General features: G+C 36.4%; 2 protein-coding genes across 2 annotated transcripts in view; one reads left to right on the plus strand and one right to left on the minus strand.

Moving 5' to 3' along the window:
* Positions 1-20,346, plus strand: part of fdl (fused lobes) — a 166,565-nt gene that overhangs the window by 48,483 nt on the left and 97,736 nt on the right. The window lies entirely within an intron of this gene.
* Positions 12,151-20,346, minus strand: part of s-cup (stanley-cup) — a 41,747-nt gene continuing 33,551 nt past the window's right edge. The window contains exon 3 of the mRNA XM_065230611.1: positions 12,151-13,707. Within this exon, the coding sequence (XP_065086683.1) occupies positions 12,439-13,707 (1,269 nt within the window). The 3' untranslated portion in view covers positions 12,151-12,438. The remainder of the gene's footprint in view (positions 13,708-20,346) is intronic.

The following is a 20,346-nucleotide window of genomic DNA, read 5'->3' on the forward strand; positions in this document are numbered from 1 at the left end:
TTAATTCTGTGTCGTTTTTGCAAGGATCCTGCTAGTGTCCAGGAATATTTTTGGTGAGAAAAAAGGAAAATTATTAAAGTGCCTTAGTGGTTATTATATTCTGGATTTCTTGTATGGGAATAGTTCAAGTGCAAATCAGTTGAGATCTGTGAGAAATCGTAAAATATGGCAATTACTGATGGAAATTGGCAAGATGTTGAATGGAAAATGCTCTAATTTGCGTTGTGAAAAATCCTCATTCTGATGTAAACAAATGGTTTGGCTGACGTTTCCTCTCAAATTCGCTTGGCGCACTCTACATTGGTAGTGCATTAAAAAGGCCTATTCTCTTGAGCCTATCTGGAGATATCGATTCCTTTGAAAATCTTTTAACTCTATTCAAAACAGCAGAAATCTTTCTAAATTTTATTTAGAAACCCTTGGGAGTATTTTAAATAATTTCTTTGTTATTATCAGCAAATCTTTTGCAATCAATTTTGTTGGAGATCTGTGATGAATATTTCACACTAGAGTTGACATTATTGCCAGAACTCTTAGAACTCTGTTTCTTGTTGAATTCTGATCATAATTATCTTGGAATACTTCTTAAAATTCATCTGTCATTTTCCTCACGATCCCCATACAAATCTCCTCAGAATCACGTAGGAATTTTCTGTAAAGTTTTGTTTTTCACAACTCCTTTTTAAATCTTCTAAAATTACCTAACAATTTAATTTTGAACATGCATTCTTTTCCACAGAAATCCCTCCAAATTCATCTAAAAATTTCTAAGGATTTCATGTCAGAATAATTCTGGTATTCTGCTCAGAACTTCTAATTCGAAAGCTGTGTGGCAATCCTTCTCAATATTTGTTTGAAATCAACACTTTGAATTCTTTCAAATTTTACTAAAAACTCCAGGGTTTGTCCACTGGATTCTATAGATCGTTCTGTAATTTTTTAAAACCCTTCAAATGCCCCTTCAAATCTGTGATCTTGATTTTTTTTTTCAAAATCTCACTTTTTAATTATTTTTCTCCAAATCTTGCATCACGAAGGTCACAGATTTCGAAAAAAAAGTTCTAGTTTCAAACTCTACACACATTTAAAAGCCCCACAATCTTGGGAATTTTCTTAAATCACATTTATCCCTTCAGTAAATTCCTTTCAGCACGTTGAATATTTGTTGAATATTAACAACCAGGATTTTTTTTAAGATTTAAACCGGGAAAAAACCTAGAATTTCAAAATGAAAATTCACTGGCCACCCTGAAATTTGAAATAGCTATGTGGAAAATTCCAAATAAATTGTGATGAGGATCCCAGGATCCGTGAAACATACCAAGTAAATCAAAATTCTGATGATAATTTAAAAAAAAATCCGAGGATAATTGCAAGGGCATCACAAAACGAATTTCTAGATAATTTTAAGGAAACTTCTATGCAATATTGCAGAAAAATTTAGAGGAGAAGCCCAAGATAATTCTAGGCAAAATTTCAAGACAATTCTTAAGTGAATTGTTTGGGGATTCAAACGAGAATAACAGCGAATTTTGAATAGAATTATAGTGGGAATCATCAGCGAATTCCTAGAAAAAGTTTTAATTAAAATTCGAAGAAAATTTAAGAATGCATTTCATGTTTTTTTTTAATGAATCTGCAGAGAATTTCTATACAGTTATAGGGTATATGTCCCTAACCTCGGTCTAATATTTAGGCTTCAATTACAATGCCGTATTTTATGTAATGATTGAGCTGCCTTCAATATTTCACTGAACATGTAAGCTTAGATATTCTTATTATTTGGATATTGATTAGGCACGACTGAAACTTGATAGTGTTTTCCATTGATCCAGATAGCATAAATCACGAGCCAAATAGATCATCTCACGATCACACATATAACGAACTATAAAGTCAAGTAATAGAAAGTCGCACAATACATTAGCTCCTAAGTAACATTGACAGATTCTCTTAGTAGATTTTTTCTTTGCATCCCCATGGCCATGTATAGGTACTTCGAACTATTTCCAACACATAGTTCGATGAAAGAAGCTATTATCTAACATTTAATACGGCAAACTCGGCAAGAAACGGATTTGTAGCCAAGTTATTAACGAAAGAGAAAGTGAACGAGGAGAATCGATCAATGTTACTTAGGACATAATGCATTGTTCGGCTTGATAGTTTTTTCGAAGGGCCAATACGGTAAATGAATATGACTCATATTTGATATCCGATCACTAAAATTCGCAAAAACGTAAGTCACTCATAGAATGAGTAAATGTTTACTCGAATATGATTAAACGTTACAAATATGAGTGACATTTAATCATGTTTGATAAAAATTTACTCATTCTACGAAAGATTTACACTTTTGCGTGTTTGAGTGAACCGTACTCAAATAAGAGTCAGTCTCATTTGCCGTGAAGTTTGTTTTGACGGGAGGATTGACTGCACGCTATTTCTAAACAACCCAAATTTTAGTAGGATCTACTCATATCCGTCAAAAGTAGGGCTACCGAAAATTGAGCAAACAAAGTTGCAACTGACAAGATGACAACCCAGACAACCAGAAGTCGCATAACAATGTACAGGCAGTATTGTAAATTGTTACAGTTTTAGTCAAAATCGCATATAAGAATGGCATACCTCACATTATGTTTAATTTAAGTCGTATAGAATGCAAATTTCCGACTTATATACGATGACTCATTTTTCCGTCGTACTGTATCACAAATTATATCGGATTACATCGTAAGACATTTCAAAATGAATTTGTTATTACAGATTAAATTGTATATGATGTTAAATCAACTCGTTTAAAATTAAATTAATATATGCACGTATATGGCCTCCACTTTTGTACGTATAAGCCATTTATTTGCATTATATACGAATTGTTTGTTTGTAAATATGTTTGTATATCACGAAAACCACTTTGAATATACGTGCATTCTGGTTGTCTGGGAAATGAACAACATCGTTTGGATTCGGGTCGATGTTTTCCATTCGTGTTAGTCTTGCTAGTCGAAACTTTGTTTACTCAATTTGGTGTACCCTACTTTTGACGAATATGAGTAGATTCTTCTCAAATTTGTGCTACCGTGTCGACCCCTCCGTTCACGCAAAGATTAACATTTTGCTTGGTATTATTCAGTGGAGTGAAAGGATAAGAAACGATCCGCTATGTGTCACGAAATTCGACATTTGCTTATGGGGGTTCCTTTCAGGAGTGAACAGTTGCAGAGTCGTCGTCAACGCGAATGGTTTCACCAATACCAAAACAAAGTTATCAAATAAAGTTCGAAGGCCATAATTAGGAGCACGTCTCAAAATTACGCCCCTAAAGTTCGGTCCATAGTTATAAAGCTAAATTTTTCAATTAGAGTGAAAAGTGCGATATTGATTTATTGGGATAGCATGTTTCAAAAAGGTAAGTCCTGTCAATTCATGAAATTATCAGCTTTTTTTTTATGATGACCACAGCTCTGTAAATTTTTGTTAGTTCAATAATACGGCATGATCATGGCGCCAAGAAATCGAAAATTAAGTAAATTGCGCTAAACTTTTTCTTTGAAAAAGAGCAATAAATGTTCAAAATTTCTTCCAAAAATGGGCAATTAATTTACGGAGTACAATTTTACAGCAGATGTGGTATTAGTTTTTCATTACTATTGTGTATTATTGGTGAATTAATGAGCTATTTGCTGGATAGGCCGAAGTGAGAAGCTTGGCTGACATTACATCCCGTAACCCTAAATATGTTTTTTTTATGAACTCTCAGAGAGAATCTCAATCTTATTTTAGAAGAATTCTGAAATAAATGTTTGGAAAAGATTCAAAAGGAAATGTTTCAGAATATTCTAATAAAATCTTTTAAAGATACTTGATAAAAATTTTCAGGAAGTTAAAATATAGATACATTTTGAAGAATTCGATCACAGGTCCGAACTTCGACCCAGGAAAAATGTTGCCGTCTTGACCCATTTAAGCTAGTGATTCTTTCGTCTTTCGGTTTTATGCTTAACTTTGATGTTTATTCCACAACCGGAAAAAATTCCAAAATTATTAATCGGAATTCGCTGGGATCTAGATTTTTTACAATGTTCCAAAATCGCAGAATTAGAAGAATGAAGTCTCAGCCATTTGATTAATTTCGTGTCCGCAACCTCAAATTTCAAAGTTCGGCATTTCAAATATTTTTGCTAGTTTTGGAGCTTGAAAATTTCTCACGTTCCCAAATCTTTTTCAATCTAGGATCCATGTCCATGCTTGCCTTTCCGGAGTATTTAATTTTTAATAAAGCACCTTAAACCATGAAGATTTATCTAAATCCAGAATCAAATAATTTTCTTAGCATGACATCTTTAAAAATCTAAACCTCAGAATTTCCATTTTTCCCAAACCTTGAATCTTGACCTTTTTCTGTGCCCAATTGTGGAAAAATTAAATTCTTCTATAATTTTCTCCATAATACGTTTAAAAATCTTCTGTAGAACACTCTCTGAATTCACTCTGCAATGCTCAACATATTATTAATAATTCTAGTAATTCCATGAAAATCCTCAGTATGCACTGCATGCTACTGAAATTCCCATGGAATTTCCATAGGATTTTTTTTTTAGTTTTGATCAGAATTCCCATTAATTATTTGAAATGATCCTCATAATTTCCTGGGAAATTTCTTTTAAATTTTCTAAAAATTATCACTGGAATATCCTTAGAATACTTCTCAGGATTTTTTAGAAATTTTGTCTCAGATTTTGTTAGAACTATCCTCGGAATTCAGAACTCAAATTTCTTGGAATTTTCATTGTAATTACATTAAAATTTTTCTCGAAACTCTTTTGAGATACTCATAAGAAGAATTATTTTCAGTATTATTTTTCTTAAAAATGAAAACCTCAAAATAAATTGACTGCATGGTAATGCGTTCTATGCGCCCTTTTTTTATTGGGATTTGGATGTTAATCATTTTTAAGGTAATTTGCATTTCAAATGAAATTGCAGAAATGTTTTAAAATGATGTCACAGGAAAGATATGCCACTTTTATTCATTAGAATCTCATATGTGTTTTATTATGTTATACAGGGTATCGACTACCTGTAAAATCAGGGAATATCAGGGAATTCCTTTTTGGACCTGAAAAATCAGGGTTTGTCAGGGAATTTCATTCAAACCCAGGGAAATATTTCTTTATGACAGAAACATATTTATAAGTATGGCTGACTTCGCTAGTTTCAAACAAATTAATTACTCGTTATAGTTTGAGGATGGTTTTCAATTTCAAATTTTAAATAGAGTTGCGAAAGTGTGGTTGTTCAACTCTTGATGTTAAGCTGGTTGGTTGGTTGGTTGTCTTTATTAAGGAGATTTTCAGCCAGACGCTGGTTCATCTCCGGGGTGATGTTAGTTAAGCTGTTTATGGGAATGTGTGTCTCTTAAAAGATGTTATACCTAGTTGCGTCTGACATAATTTATCCTTCAAGTAGATTCTGCGGTTTTGAGTAAATACAAGAATGATTGAGAGTTAAGCTGGGCTCAGATAAGGCAAGTCATTGATCAACTCAGTTGAATTCAATTGGCTTGAAAAGTTGAGCCAGGTTCAACTTTTTTCAATTCAAGTCAGTTAAATGGCATAGAGTACACGCTCAAGTCAGTTGAATTCAACTGAGTTGATCAATTGACTTGCCTTGTCTAAAGCCAGCTTTAAGAGAAGATAATGATTTTTGACTTCTAGTTCTTGATTGTGTGCATACAGCTTGATTATCTCAGAGAACTAACTAAATGAGAATTTAGGATAATGGTCTTGCTAGGGAGTTCTTTTTTATTGCTTGGAGTAGCACTTTTATGATTGAATAATGATTCAAAGATACGTAGACAAACATTGCTTTGACAGCATAGAGTGTCTGTAGTAAGTATTCTAGGTCTTCATTGTAAACCTGGTTAGCTCGTAAAATTAGCTGCACAGTAAAGTTTTAGTATGGTAAAGTTGCTGCTATTGCAATTTAGATGGAATTAACTTACAGTACATTGGAGATGAAAGCGTTGTTACTACTTTTTCCCACCGGAGGAATCCGCCCGCGAATTAGCTTTTGGTTAAGCATATTATCCGGAATAATTTTCTTACGGAGCTGGGTCTCAAAATGTGCTGAAAACAAAACAAATATAATGGGATCAAAAACAAGTGTTTCATATGTGAAATGCAGAGTGACCAGTGAACCGGGAAAACCGGAAAAAGATGGAATTTGAAGTCACCCGGAAAATCCTAGTCACTTTGAAGAACAATTAAGTCTACAGACACTTTGAAGACAATTAAGTAAATTTTAGAATTTTTTTCCAAAGCAAATTTCAGCTGATTTTAGAATGAATTCTAGAGATAACACCAAGGTATTTCAGAGAATATTTTCTAGGTAGCTTTAGGAAAATCTCTAAGAGGAATATTGAAAAATACCAAGGAACGCGAGTTTTGAGGGTTTAATTCCAAAATAATTATGCGAAGATCTATAAGGATAGTCCGAGTATATTCCGAGCGCATTTCGAAAGAAATTTCTAGAGAATGTTAATGAGATTTCCATGCAATGTTCAGAAGAATTTAGAGGAGCATTCCAAGATAATTCTGAGCAAAATTTGAAGACAATTCTCGGCGGGAAGGCAGGGAAAGGGGATTACAAGTTTTACTCCCAAAACTAATAGACCCTTTTCAATTGTTGGTCTGAGGTGAATTCTACGGAGAATTTCATGAAAATTTAAACAAATTGCAGTTCCAGTGAATTCTTAGAAAGAGTGTTTAAAATTCGAAGAAAGGATGAATTTTAAAAATTTTTTGGAGTGTTCTACAGAGAATTTCTGTATTATTATATTATATAAATGATTTCCAGAGATAATTCCAGAGAAAGAATTCTGGATCGCTGTGAAAGAAAATTTATCTAAAGGAAAGGCTTGAGAGCAATCAAATAAAAGCCTGTAAAGTTTTGAACAAAATTTTCGTACATAAAGTGTGAAGACTTCGAACCTGTCGTAGATCCAAAGTCAAGATCCAGCAAAGGTACTGCTGTCTTAAAAATTACCCATTTATCCTTCGACTTCATCGCTTTCAGTTTTGTGCTTAATTAAAATGCCTAAACCGCGATAATTCCCAAAATTCTGGGAGACAAACGGGAAAATTGCTAATCGAGATTTCCTGGTCACCATGAAGATGATTTGGAGATTTAGATGAATTTATGCCCCTAGGGTGCGGATCCTTCCCGCTTTTGGCAACACGAGATTTCTGTCTTGTTTGCAATCTATAAAATGTATGGAACGCTTTATTTAATTTGAAGTTGTACTGGACCGCTCTTCATGGGTTAGAGGTCCGTGTGGTATTTTGAAAACAATGTACATGAAGCACTAATATATTCTGAGGAAAATTATAGCTAATGGGGTTGTGTTGCCAAAACCGGGTAGGAGCTGCACCTGGAATTTTTTTGAAAATTAGGGAATATCAGGGAATTTTGTTTTCTTCGTTGAGTCGACACCCTGTTATACTACCAAGAATATAAATAACTGAAGTTGATACTTTTTTTTATTATTTTTTCAATGGGGACTAAAGATACTCCCTTAGCTCAGTCGGTAAAGGTGCTGCTACGAAGCAAGTCTATTTTGGAGAGGAAGATGGGTTCGATACCCGGCCGGTCTATTAATTTGTCGGGATGGAAAATTTCTCGACTTCCTTTGCTATAGGATTTCACAGGCATAGAAAGCTCTCAATTAAAATGTGGAAGCACTACAAAAACACTAAGTTAAGAGCAAGCAACTAGCTAATATGCTTGAAGCAATAAGATTGAAATGCCATGTAGTAGTAATGCAGATGGTATTTTTAAGCAATGAAAACAGTTGTTTATCAGTCGCGGATTAGTATTTGAAGTCGTGGATTTATTTGGAGAAGTCGTGGATGTCGCGGATCAAATTTTGAAGATCTTGTAACAGCCTGAAAATATGCTTCGTTTCGACTTCCGTCATGAGGCCCAAGGGTTTTCAAATTTGTTACCAAGCAAAGTCTCAGAATCCCCGAAAAAAAATTCTGGACTATAATTTCTGTGTACAATTTTCAATGTCTGAATTAACTATATTATTTCTTTGGACCTTCTCAAGATATCTTTGGAAATTCCTTAAGATTTAATTAAAATTATCTTCAAATATATCTTCAATAATATCTTCAAATATTATTGTTTGTATTGTAAGGACTGTATCGAAAATAAGCTGTAAAAAATGTGTCACGACTTACAGAATAAATACACAGAAAAGAACTCTTCTTAATCTCCCTCAGTATTTTTTTTTAAATTATCATCAGAACAAACTTAAGTTATTTTTGAAACTATCCTCAGTGTTCACCAGCTATTTTCCTCACCATCCCCATTCAATTCTCATCAACATCACCCAGGGAATCCTCCTTGAAGCTCTCCTCAGATTTTCCTTGGAATTCTTCAATGAATTCAATAGGATTTAACCTCAGAGTTATTTTGGAATTCTACTCAGGACTCCGTTGAATTATCCTCACAATTTGGTAGACACAATTCAGTAGGGGAAATGACGGCTTCGGCATGACAGACTATTTTCGGCAACCCAAATTGAAACACTATTTTCACTGGATTTTCTTACGAAAACACTTCGCTGAATGCATGCAAACGATTCTTTATGCTTTCAGCTTCAATTTGACTATATTTTTACCACTGAGATAAAGCAATCTACCAAGGTTTTCTTGAAATGCAACACACGCACTACAAATTGTAGCTGATTTCGAGTTGCCGATAATAGAACAGCAGATTTACATGCAGTTCAAATGGAACGGTTGCCCAAGAAAAACTGGTTGCCGACAATACTCGCTCTCACTAGAGAAGATTGGAGCTTTGTAAAAACGTTTCAAAACAGTTTTTGACAATTCTTTCGACTGAAATTGTTAGAGCAGCTGGCAGTAAAAGATTGTAAACAAACCAATACTGCATATGTGTGCGTTCCTTAGAGAAAAAGGCTATAGAAAGAAGGTCGCTGCTTAGGTTGCCGAGAATAATCAGGGGATGTAAGATTCACTTACAATTATCATCAGAGAATGTTAGTGGAGAACGCATGAACCGAATATGCGATATACAGAGCTGCGGTCCAATGCAAGAAAATGGAGAAAGAAAAATGTGGAGTGTAGTGAGTGAAATTAATCATGTCGAAAAAAAAGTGTCCGACTTGGGGGGACTCGAACCACGAACGTTGCGATTATCAGACCTGTGCTTTCTCCACTGCTGTTTCCATACGTCGATATATGGATTGGCTAAAAGCAAACAAGAAGTGCTCATTTCCTCGCATACTCAACTTTTTGCTTTTTCTGCTGGAGAGAATTGAGGCAAGTTTGAGCGTCGTTCTACCATGTTGTACATAACAATCAAGGCAAATGCTTGCTTGTGTAGGTGAAAGCATATACAGAACACGGAATAAAAAAGATTAAAAATCATTGCTTCGTCTGCAAGGTCAACTTCTAACATTCGCTGCGATGTTCATGATCAGAGGATGATAGGAAATGAAACTAACATTAATTGTAATAAATTTTTGCTTTGCGTGTACAAACAATTCTTCGAATTATGGAACTTTTCCAAGTTCCAAGTTTAATTTTTTTAGAATTTTTCTCAACGAAAAAAGCTGTGTTATATTTTATTTTTTTAGTTTTTCATTACAATTTAGGTAAAAGGGGTTACAAGTCTCAAAGCAAAGTCATATGCTAAGACTCTAGACAAATGTCAAAGCTTCAGAATCTTGAAAAAAAAATTAAATATATTTTTAATTAATATTTCTATTAATACCGATGACACATTAAAACATTTGCTTGCTTCCAGATCTTTGTATCAAGTTCAAGATTTCTAAAACAATTTCTTAACTCAATCTCTCGCTCTAAAATTCGGTGAAATGACCCGTTCAGTCCGCTAGCGTTCGGCTAAGTGACCTTAAAAAATTGCATTACTCTGCTTCTTTGTAAATTCAGGTGTATTCAAATCACAAAAAGAATCGAACTTTAAACAGTTTTTCAAATTAATACTAAGTATCATGAAAATAACGTGATATTTTAATACTTTCGTCTTTTGCTCTAACCGTTTAACAATCGGGAAATTTTTAAGATTTGAACCGGGAAAAAGCCAGGAATTTCAATATGCCACCCTGAAATAGTCAGTAACCATTTAAGCTTCACCGTGTGTTCATTATTCTCGTCCATATGTATTCTTGAGGTTTCAACTGAGTAACTATTGAAAAACAATTAGCATACTATTTATTTTATTTTTTTTTTCTTCTATGGGTTCGATAGTTTTAGGTTGTATGGAACGTCTTTTGTTATAGACTGTTTCCGATATACATTTTTGGATCTCGAAACACCCCGAAAACTTCTGCGAGGTAAAGTAAAAAAATAGTATAAAGGTCTTCAAAGTTTTTTTTACGAGATTCTTAGCAATTCCTTGTTTAATTTTAGGCATTTACTAGAACCCTAAACGATATTATTAGAATCTAAGATTGTAATTCTTACGTGAAATTTTCTACTGAACTTTTAGAAACCTTGATATTATCGATGCCTTTTTGAAAAGTCGAAACCACGTGTGTATTTTTTCCTGGATGTTGAGTATATTAGATGCCACTAGGGTTTTGGGGCCTCCCTTAACTGATTCATAATTCGAAAATTTGAGCGGATGCAAAAAATGGTAAAAATTGAATAACACTCCGAACACGATGCCTCCGGTAAATTGGCATTGGATTAAATATTTTTTAATCTTTTAATACCGACTAAACCTTTAAAGTATGAAGAATCAAATGTTGTTTATTAATTTATTTGATAAGGCTCAAACGAATTAACTTTACAGAGCCGAGGATTCTTGGTCACTATACAATATATCTTAAAACTTTAGTCAAAATGTACAACACAATAAACACTTTATCTTCCGCTATCCAAAAAGCCTCCTCCATCAGAACTGGAGCCGCTTCCAGTGGTTTCATTGTATGGCAGTTACGCCAACAGGGGTCAAAGCGCTTCCATTGCAGCAATGGACGCAAAACGTGGTCAGCACTCACACACTCATCACTTAACGGTTGCTTTTCAAAGTCGACGACACATCGACCGAAAGAACTGCTGATGAAGAACAATGAGAAAAACCACATAATGGTTGCTGCCGAGAAAACAGACGATCGCGTGGCACACATCGAGAATGGCCTGCTTTTGTCGACAGCCGAGTGAACACTGCAAGAATCAAATGGCGCCAATAGATTTAAAATTTGTCAATAAATGACTGAGCTATGATAAACATTGCTAGTTTGCCGTTACACATTTTACCGGAGGCATCGTGTTCGGAGTGTTAATATCATGTTTTCGCATTTTCTATCTTTGCTACCTAACCAGGCTTGTGAGACATTGTTATATAAGCAACATATTCACTTGTATTTGGACAACTAGAACCAAAATTAGAGCGATATTGGGGAAATTTCAAAATCATCCTAATCCTTTACATTCCGAACACGATGCCTACGGTAAAATGCGTAGCGACATACTTGCAATTTTTGAAAAATCATAGCTCAGCCATTTATAGACGAATTTCAAATCTGTTGGCGCTGTTTGATTCTACATACTTTAAAAATTTAGTCGGTATCAATAGATTAAAAAGTTTTCGATAAATTGCTGAGCAATTATTTTTCAAACATTGCCTATTCACCGTTACACATTTACCTGAGGCCGATACCTGATGTTCGAAGTGTTAAATAGAGTAAATTGATGATTATATATGTGACTGACAACAATAACAATTATATAGTATCCACAAAAGGCTAGTAATAGCAACCGCCTATTAAATTTTGACAGCATTTAGACAACTTGAACCAAAAATAGACCGATATTAGTTAAATTTTAAAATCTCCTATAGTAATTCGCCAATACCTCCATACAAATTTCATTTACGCGACTCTTAATCCTTCCCCAATCTTTACAAGTGTTTGCACAGGCTCATATCTTGGGGTTATGAATCAATCGGAAGGCTCCAATATGTGAAACCATTTTTTTTTTCAAATAAAGCCAAACATATTGTTTTTCAAAGGTTGCTTTTTTTGGGGTACCCTATCGAAAAAAATGATTGATTCCTGTACCGTCAAAACTCCTTCCCCGTCATACGCGACTAGATAACATGCTTTGCTCATTCTTATAACTAGTTCTTCCCTTACGGACTAGATGCAACCACGAAGGCAAATTCCTCGGCTGAGCTGTACGCCGCCGCACGTGTGCAGTTTTCCTAAACAGTTAGTAATAATATAGTTAATACGTATTTCATCTCCAACTCTCTTGAAGGCCCCATCACATGTGATTTATTTCCGCCAAGCTACTGGCTGCGGCTAACACGTGCCGCCGTCTACCGGGGACTGATTCGTTCATAATTCACCACATCAAATCTGTACTCCCGCTCTCAGACGTATCCACTGGATTCCAACCTCAGTGCGGCTTCATAGGTGGGCAGTCCAGTTTGATCGATGATCTGGCTCATATCCAACCGAACAAGACCATTTTCGGCCAGGTTCCGAAAAGTGTCACCTCCGCCGCTGCCCATTGCGGCCCGCTCGTTATCAGCTGATTTATTACCTTCGCCGGCGTTGTTAGCAGGACCTACCCCAACGGTTCCCGCCGCCAAATCGTGATGGTTGTTGAGGCTATTAGCGTTATTACTGCCACTATCTCCTGCGGTAGCATCGCTGTCGTCTGCCGCCGCTGCTGCTGCTACTCCTGCATCGTCGCTCGGTATTGTTCTAGATTTGATGGGTTGCAGTGCTGCACTTGAAGGGAGATTATTATTATTCTCCTCATTATGCCGGGCGTCATCGTGACTGGTGCAGCTGATGGTTGGTCGACCTGGTTGGCTATTGTTGTTATTGTTGAGCTCACCGGTCGCCGCCGTAGCAGAATCATCTGAATGAAATTGTAAATCTTGTAATAGCTCATTCAATCCGCACCCGTTGTGGCTGCTACAGCTGTGGTGGGTGATCCCATTGTCACTGTTGGTGACTTGGATGTTATTGCCATTATTGTCGTCGCCGTTCCCGTCGCAGTCCATCAGATTGTCACTGCAAATTGTGACTGACCCGGGCCAATTGGTGGTGGCAGTACCACAATCACCTTCCGTTGTCGTTTCCATTGCCGTCGATCCACAACCGAGGAGATGATTGTTATTGAAGTGATTTTGCACTACCCCTCCGTCCACGAATTGTCCGCAGTTCCGACAGTACACTTGCAAGCTATCGTTCAACTGGCAGTTGCAATTACCGATTTCGCCACATCCGGTCGTTGGCGATCGGAGCACTCTGCTCAAATCGGTGAAATCAGGTTCCATCAAACGGTTCTGCTTGCGTCGTTGGTTTCCAATTGGGTCGTACAGAAGCGCTTCCAACTTGGCCGACAGTCCCCGGGGGCTGGAGTCTCCTTCGTACGACGACACCGTGCTAAAGTCGCAACTTTTTCGGCGAGACGCTACCGTAGCGGCTCGTTCGTCCTGAGCCAGAACCGTATCGTAGCTCGGTGGAGGTCCGTTCAGATGATGTGGGTAATGATGGTTGTGGGCCGTGACCGCTACCGGGAGGGATTGGTACTCGTTGCCAGTTGCGTTGTCCAGTAGGTAGGATCCACTAGTGCCGATTCCGGTTCCCATGGAACCCGGACCGAATCCCGTTGGGGTGTCGTAGCACTGCAATAGAGAAGAATGGCGGGTATTAGTAACTAGTTGTCTAGACAGGACATTGGAGAAAATGTCAAGATGGAGCAGGGAAACAAAATTTACATTAATAACAATAAGTCCTGGACTAGGGAGCAAATGTTACTATCTAGAATTTTATGTTTAAGATTCAAACCTTAATTCTCTTTCAAGGTCAAGATCTACGACGTGAAATGTTGAATTTCAAATTTCCAACTCAACTCAAAACATTTATGGTATTAATTTCGTTGAAAAACATTAAGATCTAGAATTAGTGATCTTCGGAAAATCTGTTACAGCACGTGTGTAACACATACTTTATAAAAAATCTATATGTTATCAAAGGTAATACCCCAAGCTACAAAATGGAACCAATGTTTTTAATTGGGAAATAGTGCAGAAGGTAAATTTAATCATTATATTCTGCTATCAAAGTTACCCGCATTATCAAAGATACCCCGTTTTATGGTACCAATTCCATGTTCCAGGAGTTGTGCAATGGATCCTTTGGAATGATGCTAAATGGTTATCAGTCCAAACAATATTTAAAAACTTCCACCCTTTCCGTTTGAGACGAAAGAAGTTGAGTTTACTTAAGACTTGAAAATTTCGTATTTTCCGTCTCCCAGAGCCAACTCAAAATATTTATGGAAGAAATTCCATGTTCCAGGATTTGTAAAATGGGTCAATGAGAATGATCTTAAATGATCATGAGGTCAAATGATATTGCAAAACTCCCACCCTTTGCGTTTGTGTCAGAATAATACAAGTTTTCTTAAAAAATTATAATTTCATATTTTTCATTTCCCAGAGCCAATTCAAAACATTCATGATGGCAATTTCATGTTTGGGGTGTTGTCAAATGGGTCCTTTGAAATGATGTTGAATGAATATCAGGCCAAATGATATTTTCAGGAATTGTCAAATGAGTCCTTGGAAATGCTCCTGAATGGTTATCAGGTCAAAGGAGATTTCAAAACTCCCACTCTTTTCTTTTTTGTCGAAAGCAATTTACTTTTTATGTATTTAAAATTTCATATTTTCCGTCTCACAGAGCCAACTTAAAACATTTAGGGATGCAATTCCATGTTCAAAGAATTGTCAAATAGGTTTTTTAGAATTAATTAAAAACTCCCACCCTCTGCGTGTGAGTTGACAGAACTAGAGTTTTCTGTAACTGCTAACTGCCAAGGAGATGGTCCAACATTTCCGAATGCGTTATTTTATGCAAAACCCCAATTCAGCCATTCCATAGCAAAACAATGTAGTGGTTCTCAGAATTTCGTTAAAATTGGTAGTTTGGTTCCTTATCGAAAATACAAAATCCCAAATATTTAACTTTAATATATTGTTCATAAAAAGTATTTTTAATTACCTTTCATTTGATATTTTGATCTTTGAAAACGGCCCAGTGGTCAAAGTTTATGTTTGAAAAAATGTAATTTTTGAAAAAAAAAATCGGTTTTTAGGATTACTCTAACATGGAAATGGTCACCCTTATGACAGCATAAAAAAATACCGGTCTAAAATTTTGCTATAATGAACAAAACTCCCAGTTTTTAGGAAATTCTGAGAACCACTATTTCGTTTTGCTATGGAATGGCTGAATTTGAAACCAATTGCGGATGAATTTGTGGAACCCCTGATTTGGCAACTAAGCAAAACTTAATGTTCCAAAAGAAAAATAGGGGGTGTATACGTAAGAGTAGGATGCTGATTGCTCCCTGTTGAGAGTTTTCGGTTCTTATGTAAGAGAGGTCTAAGATCTTAAACGCACCGTTTAAACAAAATCGTGGACTGCTAGTATATGGAAGCTAAACTAAAGGAAAAGGTAATTGAGTATCGTTCATTCCAAAGTTTTCTACGAAGATGGAGTGTTTTCATACTCCTAAACGATGATTTTCCATGATATTATAAACATTTAACATTATGGGGTTACATTATGGTAAAATGCACCGTTTGAAAGGGGTAGGGAATACAAAGGCATGAGGTATCCTACCATTATTTCTTTATTTTATGTACAAAAATAAGGTCCGACTACAGTATGAAATTGTAATTCAGAAAGAAAAATATACAAGACTTATGTTACAAGTGATTTTTTTTCAGTATGTTTTAGATATATGCAGATATAAAGCTTTATTTAGCTTTAATATCTTACTGCATTTCCTAAAATTCGTCGTGATGCGCCCAATACTGGAGTCCTTTTTGAATACGGTCCTATGTTAATTTATCGATTAAAACATCGATAAACTTGATTCGCTTTCTTATGAGATAAAACGTAACGAAATTGAGCGGAAACTTGATCGTTATTGTTTTGTGATGTAAGGAGTTCGGTGGCCTTGTGGTGACCGGTTTTGCTAACTCCACATTATAGCGTTATAGTGTAAATCGGCTTTCTTTCTTAATATGAGATAAAACGTGATGAAATTCGGTTGGAACGAGTATGTAAAAGACATAATATTCGAGTTTGACGAAAGTGTTCATCGGAAATCCATATCAAATCCTTATCAAGAACAGTCGTTATCGACTTCGTTGAGATCGCTGTCGGGATTGAAACCTAGTAACAGCAAGTTGCGTGGGAACTTGATCGTAATCGGGTGATATGAAGATCTCGGTGGCCTATGAGCGACTGGTTTTGCTTACTGAGCAGAAGTTCTTGGGTTCAATCCCAGGTGCCTTCATCTTCAAATGTCCAGGGTGAACTATGAACCGGGAAATCGGGAAGACCGGAAAAAGCAGGGAATTTCGAAGATGAATCGAAAAAAATGTACCACATCTCTTTATTTCGAAAATAGGGGAAATGCAGGTAATGTCGGCCTAATTGTCCCTAATTTGGGCCCATACATAAATTCAGCAATCGACTAAATTTTCAATAGCGACTAAAAATATCCATTTGTACCGTCCCAATGATGCGTTCATCTAGATAAAATTGATAAACAGCAGATTTTTAGCGATCGGCCCAATCTTAGATCCATAGGCCAACATTAGAGAGATTTCCCCTAGATAAGATTTTGGACCATTTAAAAATTTCAAGATTCTTGGACTAGACTACATTTTCAACATACAGTTACGTTGAAGAACTATTCAAGAGTGAATTTTCAAATAGTCGTGTCTGCTTTTATTCACAAATTCTAACACCCCCATCAGGGTAGGCTAACGTTTCGTTAACATTGTGGTGGTGTTAGTTTGCGTGGGCAAGTATTTTGACAAATTCCCATTGGAATCTTTGTTTACAAAAGCAGATACGGCTATTTGAAAGTTCCCTCTTGCAATGGTCAATTTTTTTTCAAGAGAATTTTGAGAAGATTTTAAAATGAATGTCAGAAATAGTATCAAGGTATTTCAGAGAAAATTAAAGCGAGTTTTGTAAAGAACTCTAAGGGCGGTACGCTTCAACTCGGATTAACTTTTAATACCGACCCTGTTTGGATGACATCATGAGGTGAATTGCTTGGGAAATCTTTAGAGAATATAAACGAGTTTTAAATAGAATTATGGAAAGCAGCTTCAGTGAATTCCTTGAAAAATTCGAAGAAAATCTAAGGATGAATTTCATGATTTTTTTGATTGATCTGGAGATAATTTCTGGACTGCTATAAAGAAAAAGCATCTCAAACTTATTTTTGAAAAATTCTAATATGAACTCTGTGAAGGAAAATGATTCTAAATGAAATGCTTGAGAATATTCCAATTAAATCGTGTAAAGATTTTTGAGTGAATTTTCAAGCTGTTTCAAACATATACACATTTTGAAGAATTCGTACGCAGAACTAAATTCGACCATGGAAAAATTCTGCTGTTTTAGCAATAACCCATTTAACCTAGGACCTTTTGGTTTTATGCATAATTATTATGTAGGGGAAATGGCTCTAATGTTGGCCTATGGATACAAGATTGGGCCCATCGCTAAATATCTGATATTTATCAATTTTATCTAGATGAACACGTCATTGGGACGGTACTAATGGATATTTTTGGTCGCTTTTGAAAATTCAGTCGATTGCTGAATTTATGTATGGGCCCAAATTAGGGGCATTTAGGCCGACATTACATCCATTTCCCCTATATCGCACAACCGAAAACATTTCCATAATTCCGGGGGAAAACTGGGAAATTGAAATTCGGGATTCACTGATCACCATGGTCGTTAGACGCTTTTCTCCTAGCATAATCCTAAATTTTATTTATTTTGACATAGGACTACGTCTGTGATTTCTATATAGCGGTACACTTTGTGAAAGCCGAAAATGGAACATGTAACAAAATTATGAAAGATTTTGAACGTTAATAACTCAGCTGCCCCTGAACCAATTTCAATTATTTTATCACCAATCGATAAATATTTCTACGCTTCTGTTAAATTTAAGGCTTTATCATATTTCAAAATGCCACTATTGAAAGTTGCACAAATGTGCAACTGTTGCTAAGATAACTAAAATTATCACCGTTTGCATGCGAAAAGCGATTTCCCTAACACAGATTTCAAAGTTTAATTCCATCCGGTCTCACCAAACGGTGTTTGGTCAATCACCGCGTGGTGACTGGTGAGTGCTGTTCTCCAGTACACAACAAAAGGCTCCCCGCAAGCAGCTAGCAGTCAAGGCTGGCCGCAACCGCTGATCGGATTCAGTTCCAACGGTTGTTGTGGTGTCATGTCGTAGGCATCAGCAGCAGCAGCAGCAGTGCTTTCGGCGCGTGGCATTGAAAATTGTTCTCCAGTACACAACGAAAGGCTACCTGCAAGCAGCGAGCTGCAGTCCACATGAGCATCCATAGAAGGCGGAAGAAGCCGCACCGCTATTGATGGGAATCTGTAGCTATTTGTGAGCCGCTGTGGGCCATCTATGTCAAGCGCGTCATTCTAACGAGTATAAACAGAGAGAACCGCGCTCATGTTCCTATCCCTACACAAAACAAAAGCTCCTACTGCTGTTAACAAATAAAATTTATTATATAAGACCACGTAGTTCTACGTCACCAGTGCGTATAACACAATAGGGCTGTCCCTTGTAGTTTTTTTTTTAATTAAAGATTGTTGCTGGTCGCGATAGAATGCGATTCAAGTTAATCGATTTTTTGATCGAAAAATTGACAGGACATATTCAAACATTAATCGATTTTAGGTAGTAGTTAATAGTCCTTCTCCGCTTGACGTCATAATCGCACTACTTCATATTCTCGTTGTCTTGTGGCCTTTAGATTAGACTGTTTCCTCGCCATGTTGCTTTTCCAAGAGCACAATCTGGGTCTGCATGGCCGTTTGTTTACGACCATGATGTTGGAGCTGAGTACGCAAACCTTTTTCCGATTCACGAATCCGCTTCAATTCTCTGAAGTACTGCGACTGAAAAGTCTTGACCATGTTTACCAGATCTATCTCTCGCTTAAGCGATGATGAGCGATCCAGTTTGTTTTTTGTGGGTCTGAGATCGATTAAAAACATCAATTAATCGAACCAAACGAATCGATATTCCGAGTTAAGATTCAAGATCGCCCATTACTAGTTGAATTTGTCCAAAGATAGACTAAAGCTGCAAACTAAGTGTTATTTAGAACATGAGCCTGGAAATGCACTAGGAGTAGCGCTGCGGATAGCTCAAATCTAGGTATTTATTTACTGCAGAGTAGAGAGATGGGCGGAGAGAATGTTTTGAGCCAAATGAACTGTCAAAATCTGACCCAATCGAACATTCCCATTAGAATTTTTCCGAGGATTTCTTATTCTTACTACATTAAGAGAGTATTGCAATCCAACAGAAAATCAATCACCTTTATGTTTCGTGTGCTTCTCATTGATCTTAGTTGGTTAATTAATGGCACTAAAAAGTAAAAGTGATGTGAAATGCTAGCTTTAGGGTTGCAAGATATTTTCGGTACAAATCCCAGCTGCCGAATTGTATTTTGTTTTCTCCGCCCATCTCTGAGTACTTCTACTGCAGAGTGGCATCGCCCAAAAATAAACCAAAAGCATTCTAATTCCAAACATTTCCATACCTTGTAAAAAAATAAACTGTTGTTCCAAAATTTCAATTCCATATTAAATACGCTTTGATCTCGTGATTCTGAACAATATACAACAATCACATGATTCTAGGACAATTCTACTAATGTTGCCACGTTATCGGTCAATCCAGATGTTACGGAGAACCAGGATATGGCCACCTCATCCCAAAATATCGATTCCATGTTAAATACGCTTTGGTCTCGTGATTCTGACCAATATAGTAAAAATCGCATGGTTCTAGGATAATCTTTATAATGTGGCCACTTTATCGGTCGTCCCGGATCCCCCGATCTATGAGGACATATATGGAATCGTTGCACTATATATACTTAGTTCTATCAATTTCCAGAAATATGCCTAAAGTAAGATGTAGTGTAGATAGTGACATTCCCTATTTTACCAGCCACTCTAGTTGGCAGACAAATGCCTACTCTCTATCTCGGCGGGCAATTTCCTCTGGCCAATGAGACCACCACTAATCGGTTCAGCATAGTTTTTCCTTTAAGAATATGTATAGCATGTTGATTGAAACCGGTTGTCAGCCGAGATATTCAATTTAGTCGTGGTTTTGTCAATTTTTGCCCTCTGGTGCATTAGTGCCAGCCCAAGCAACATTGCAAATTTTATCA

This window comes from Ochlerotatus camptorhynchus, unplaced genomic scaffold (genome assembly GCF_037179485.1).
Source record: "Ochlerotatus camptorhynchus isolate MF236.1 unplaced genomic scaffold, CSIRO-AGI_Acam_v1.1 ptg000330l, whole genome shotgun sequence".
In the NCBI taxonomy this organism is placed as follows: domain Eukaryota; kingdom Metazoa; phylum Arthropoda; class Insecta; order Diptera; family Culicidae; genus Ochlerotatus; species Ochlerotatus camptorhynchus.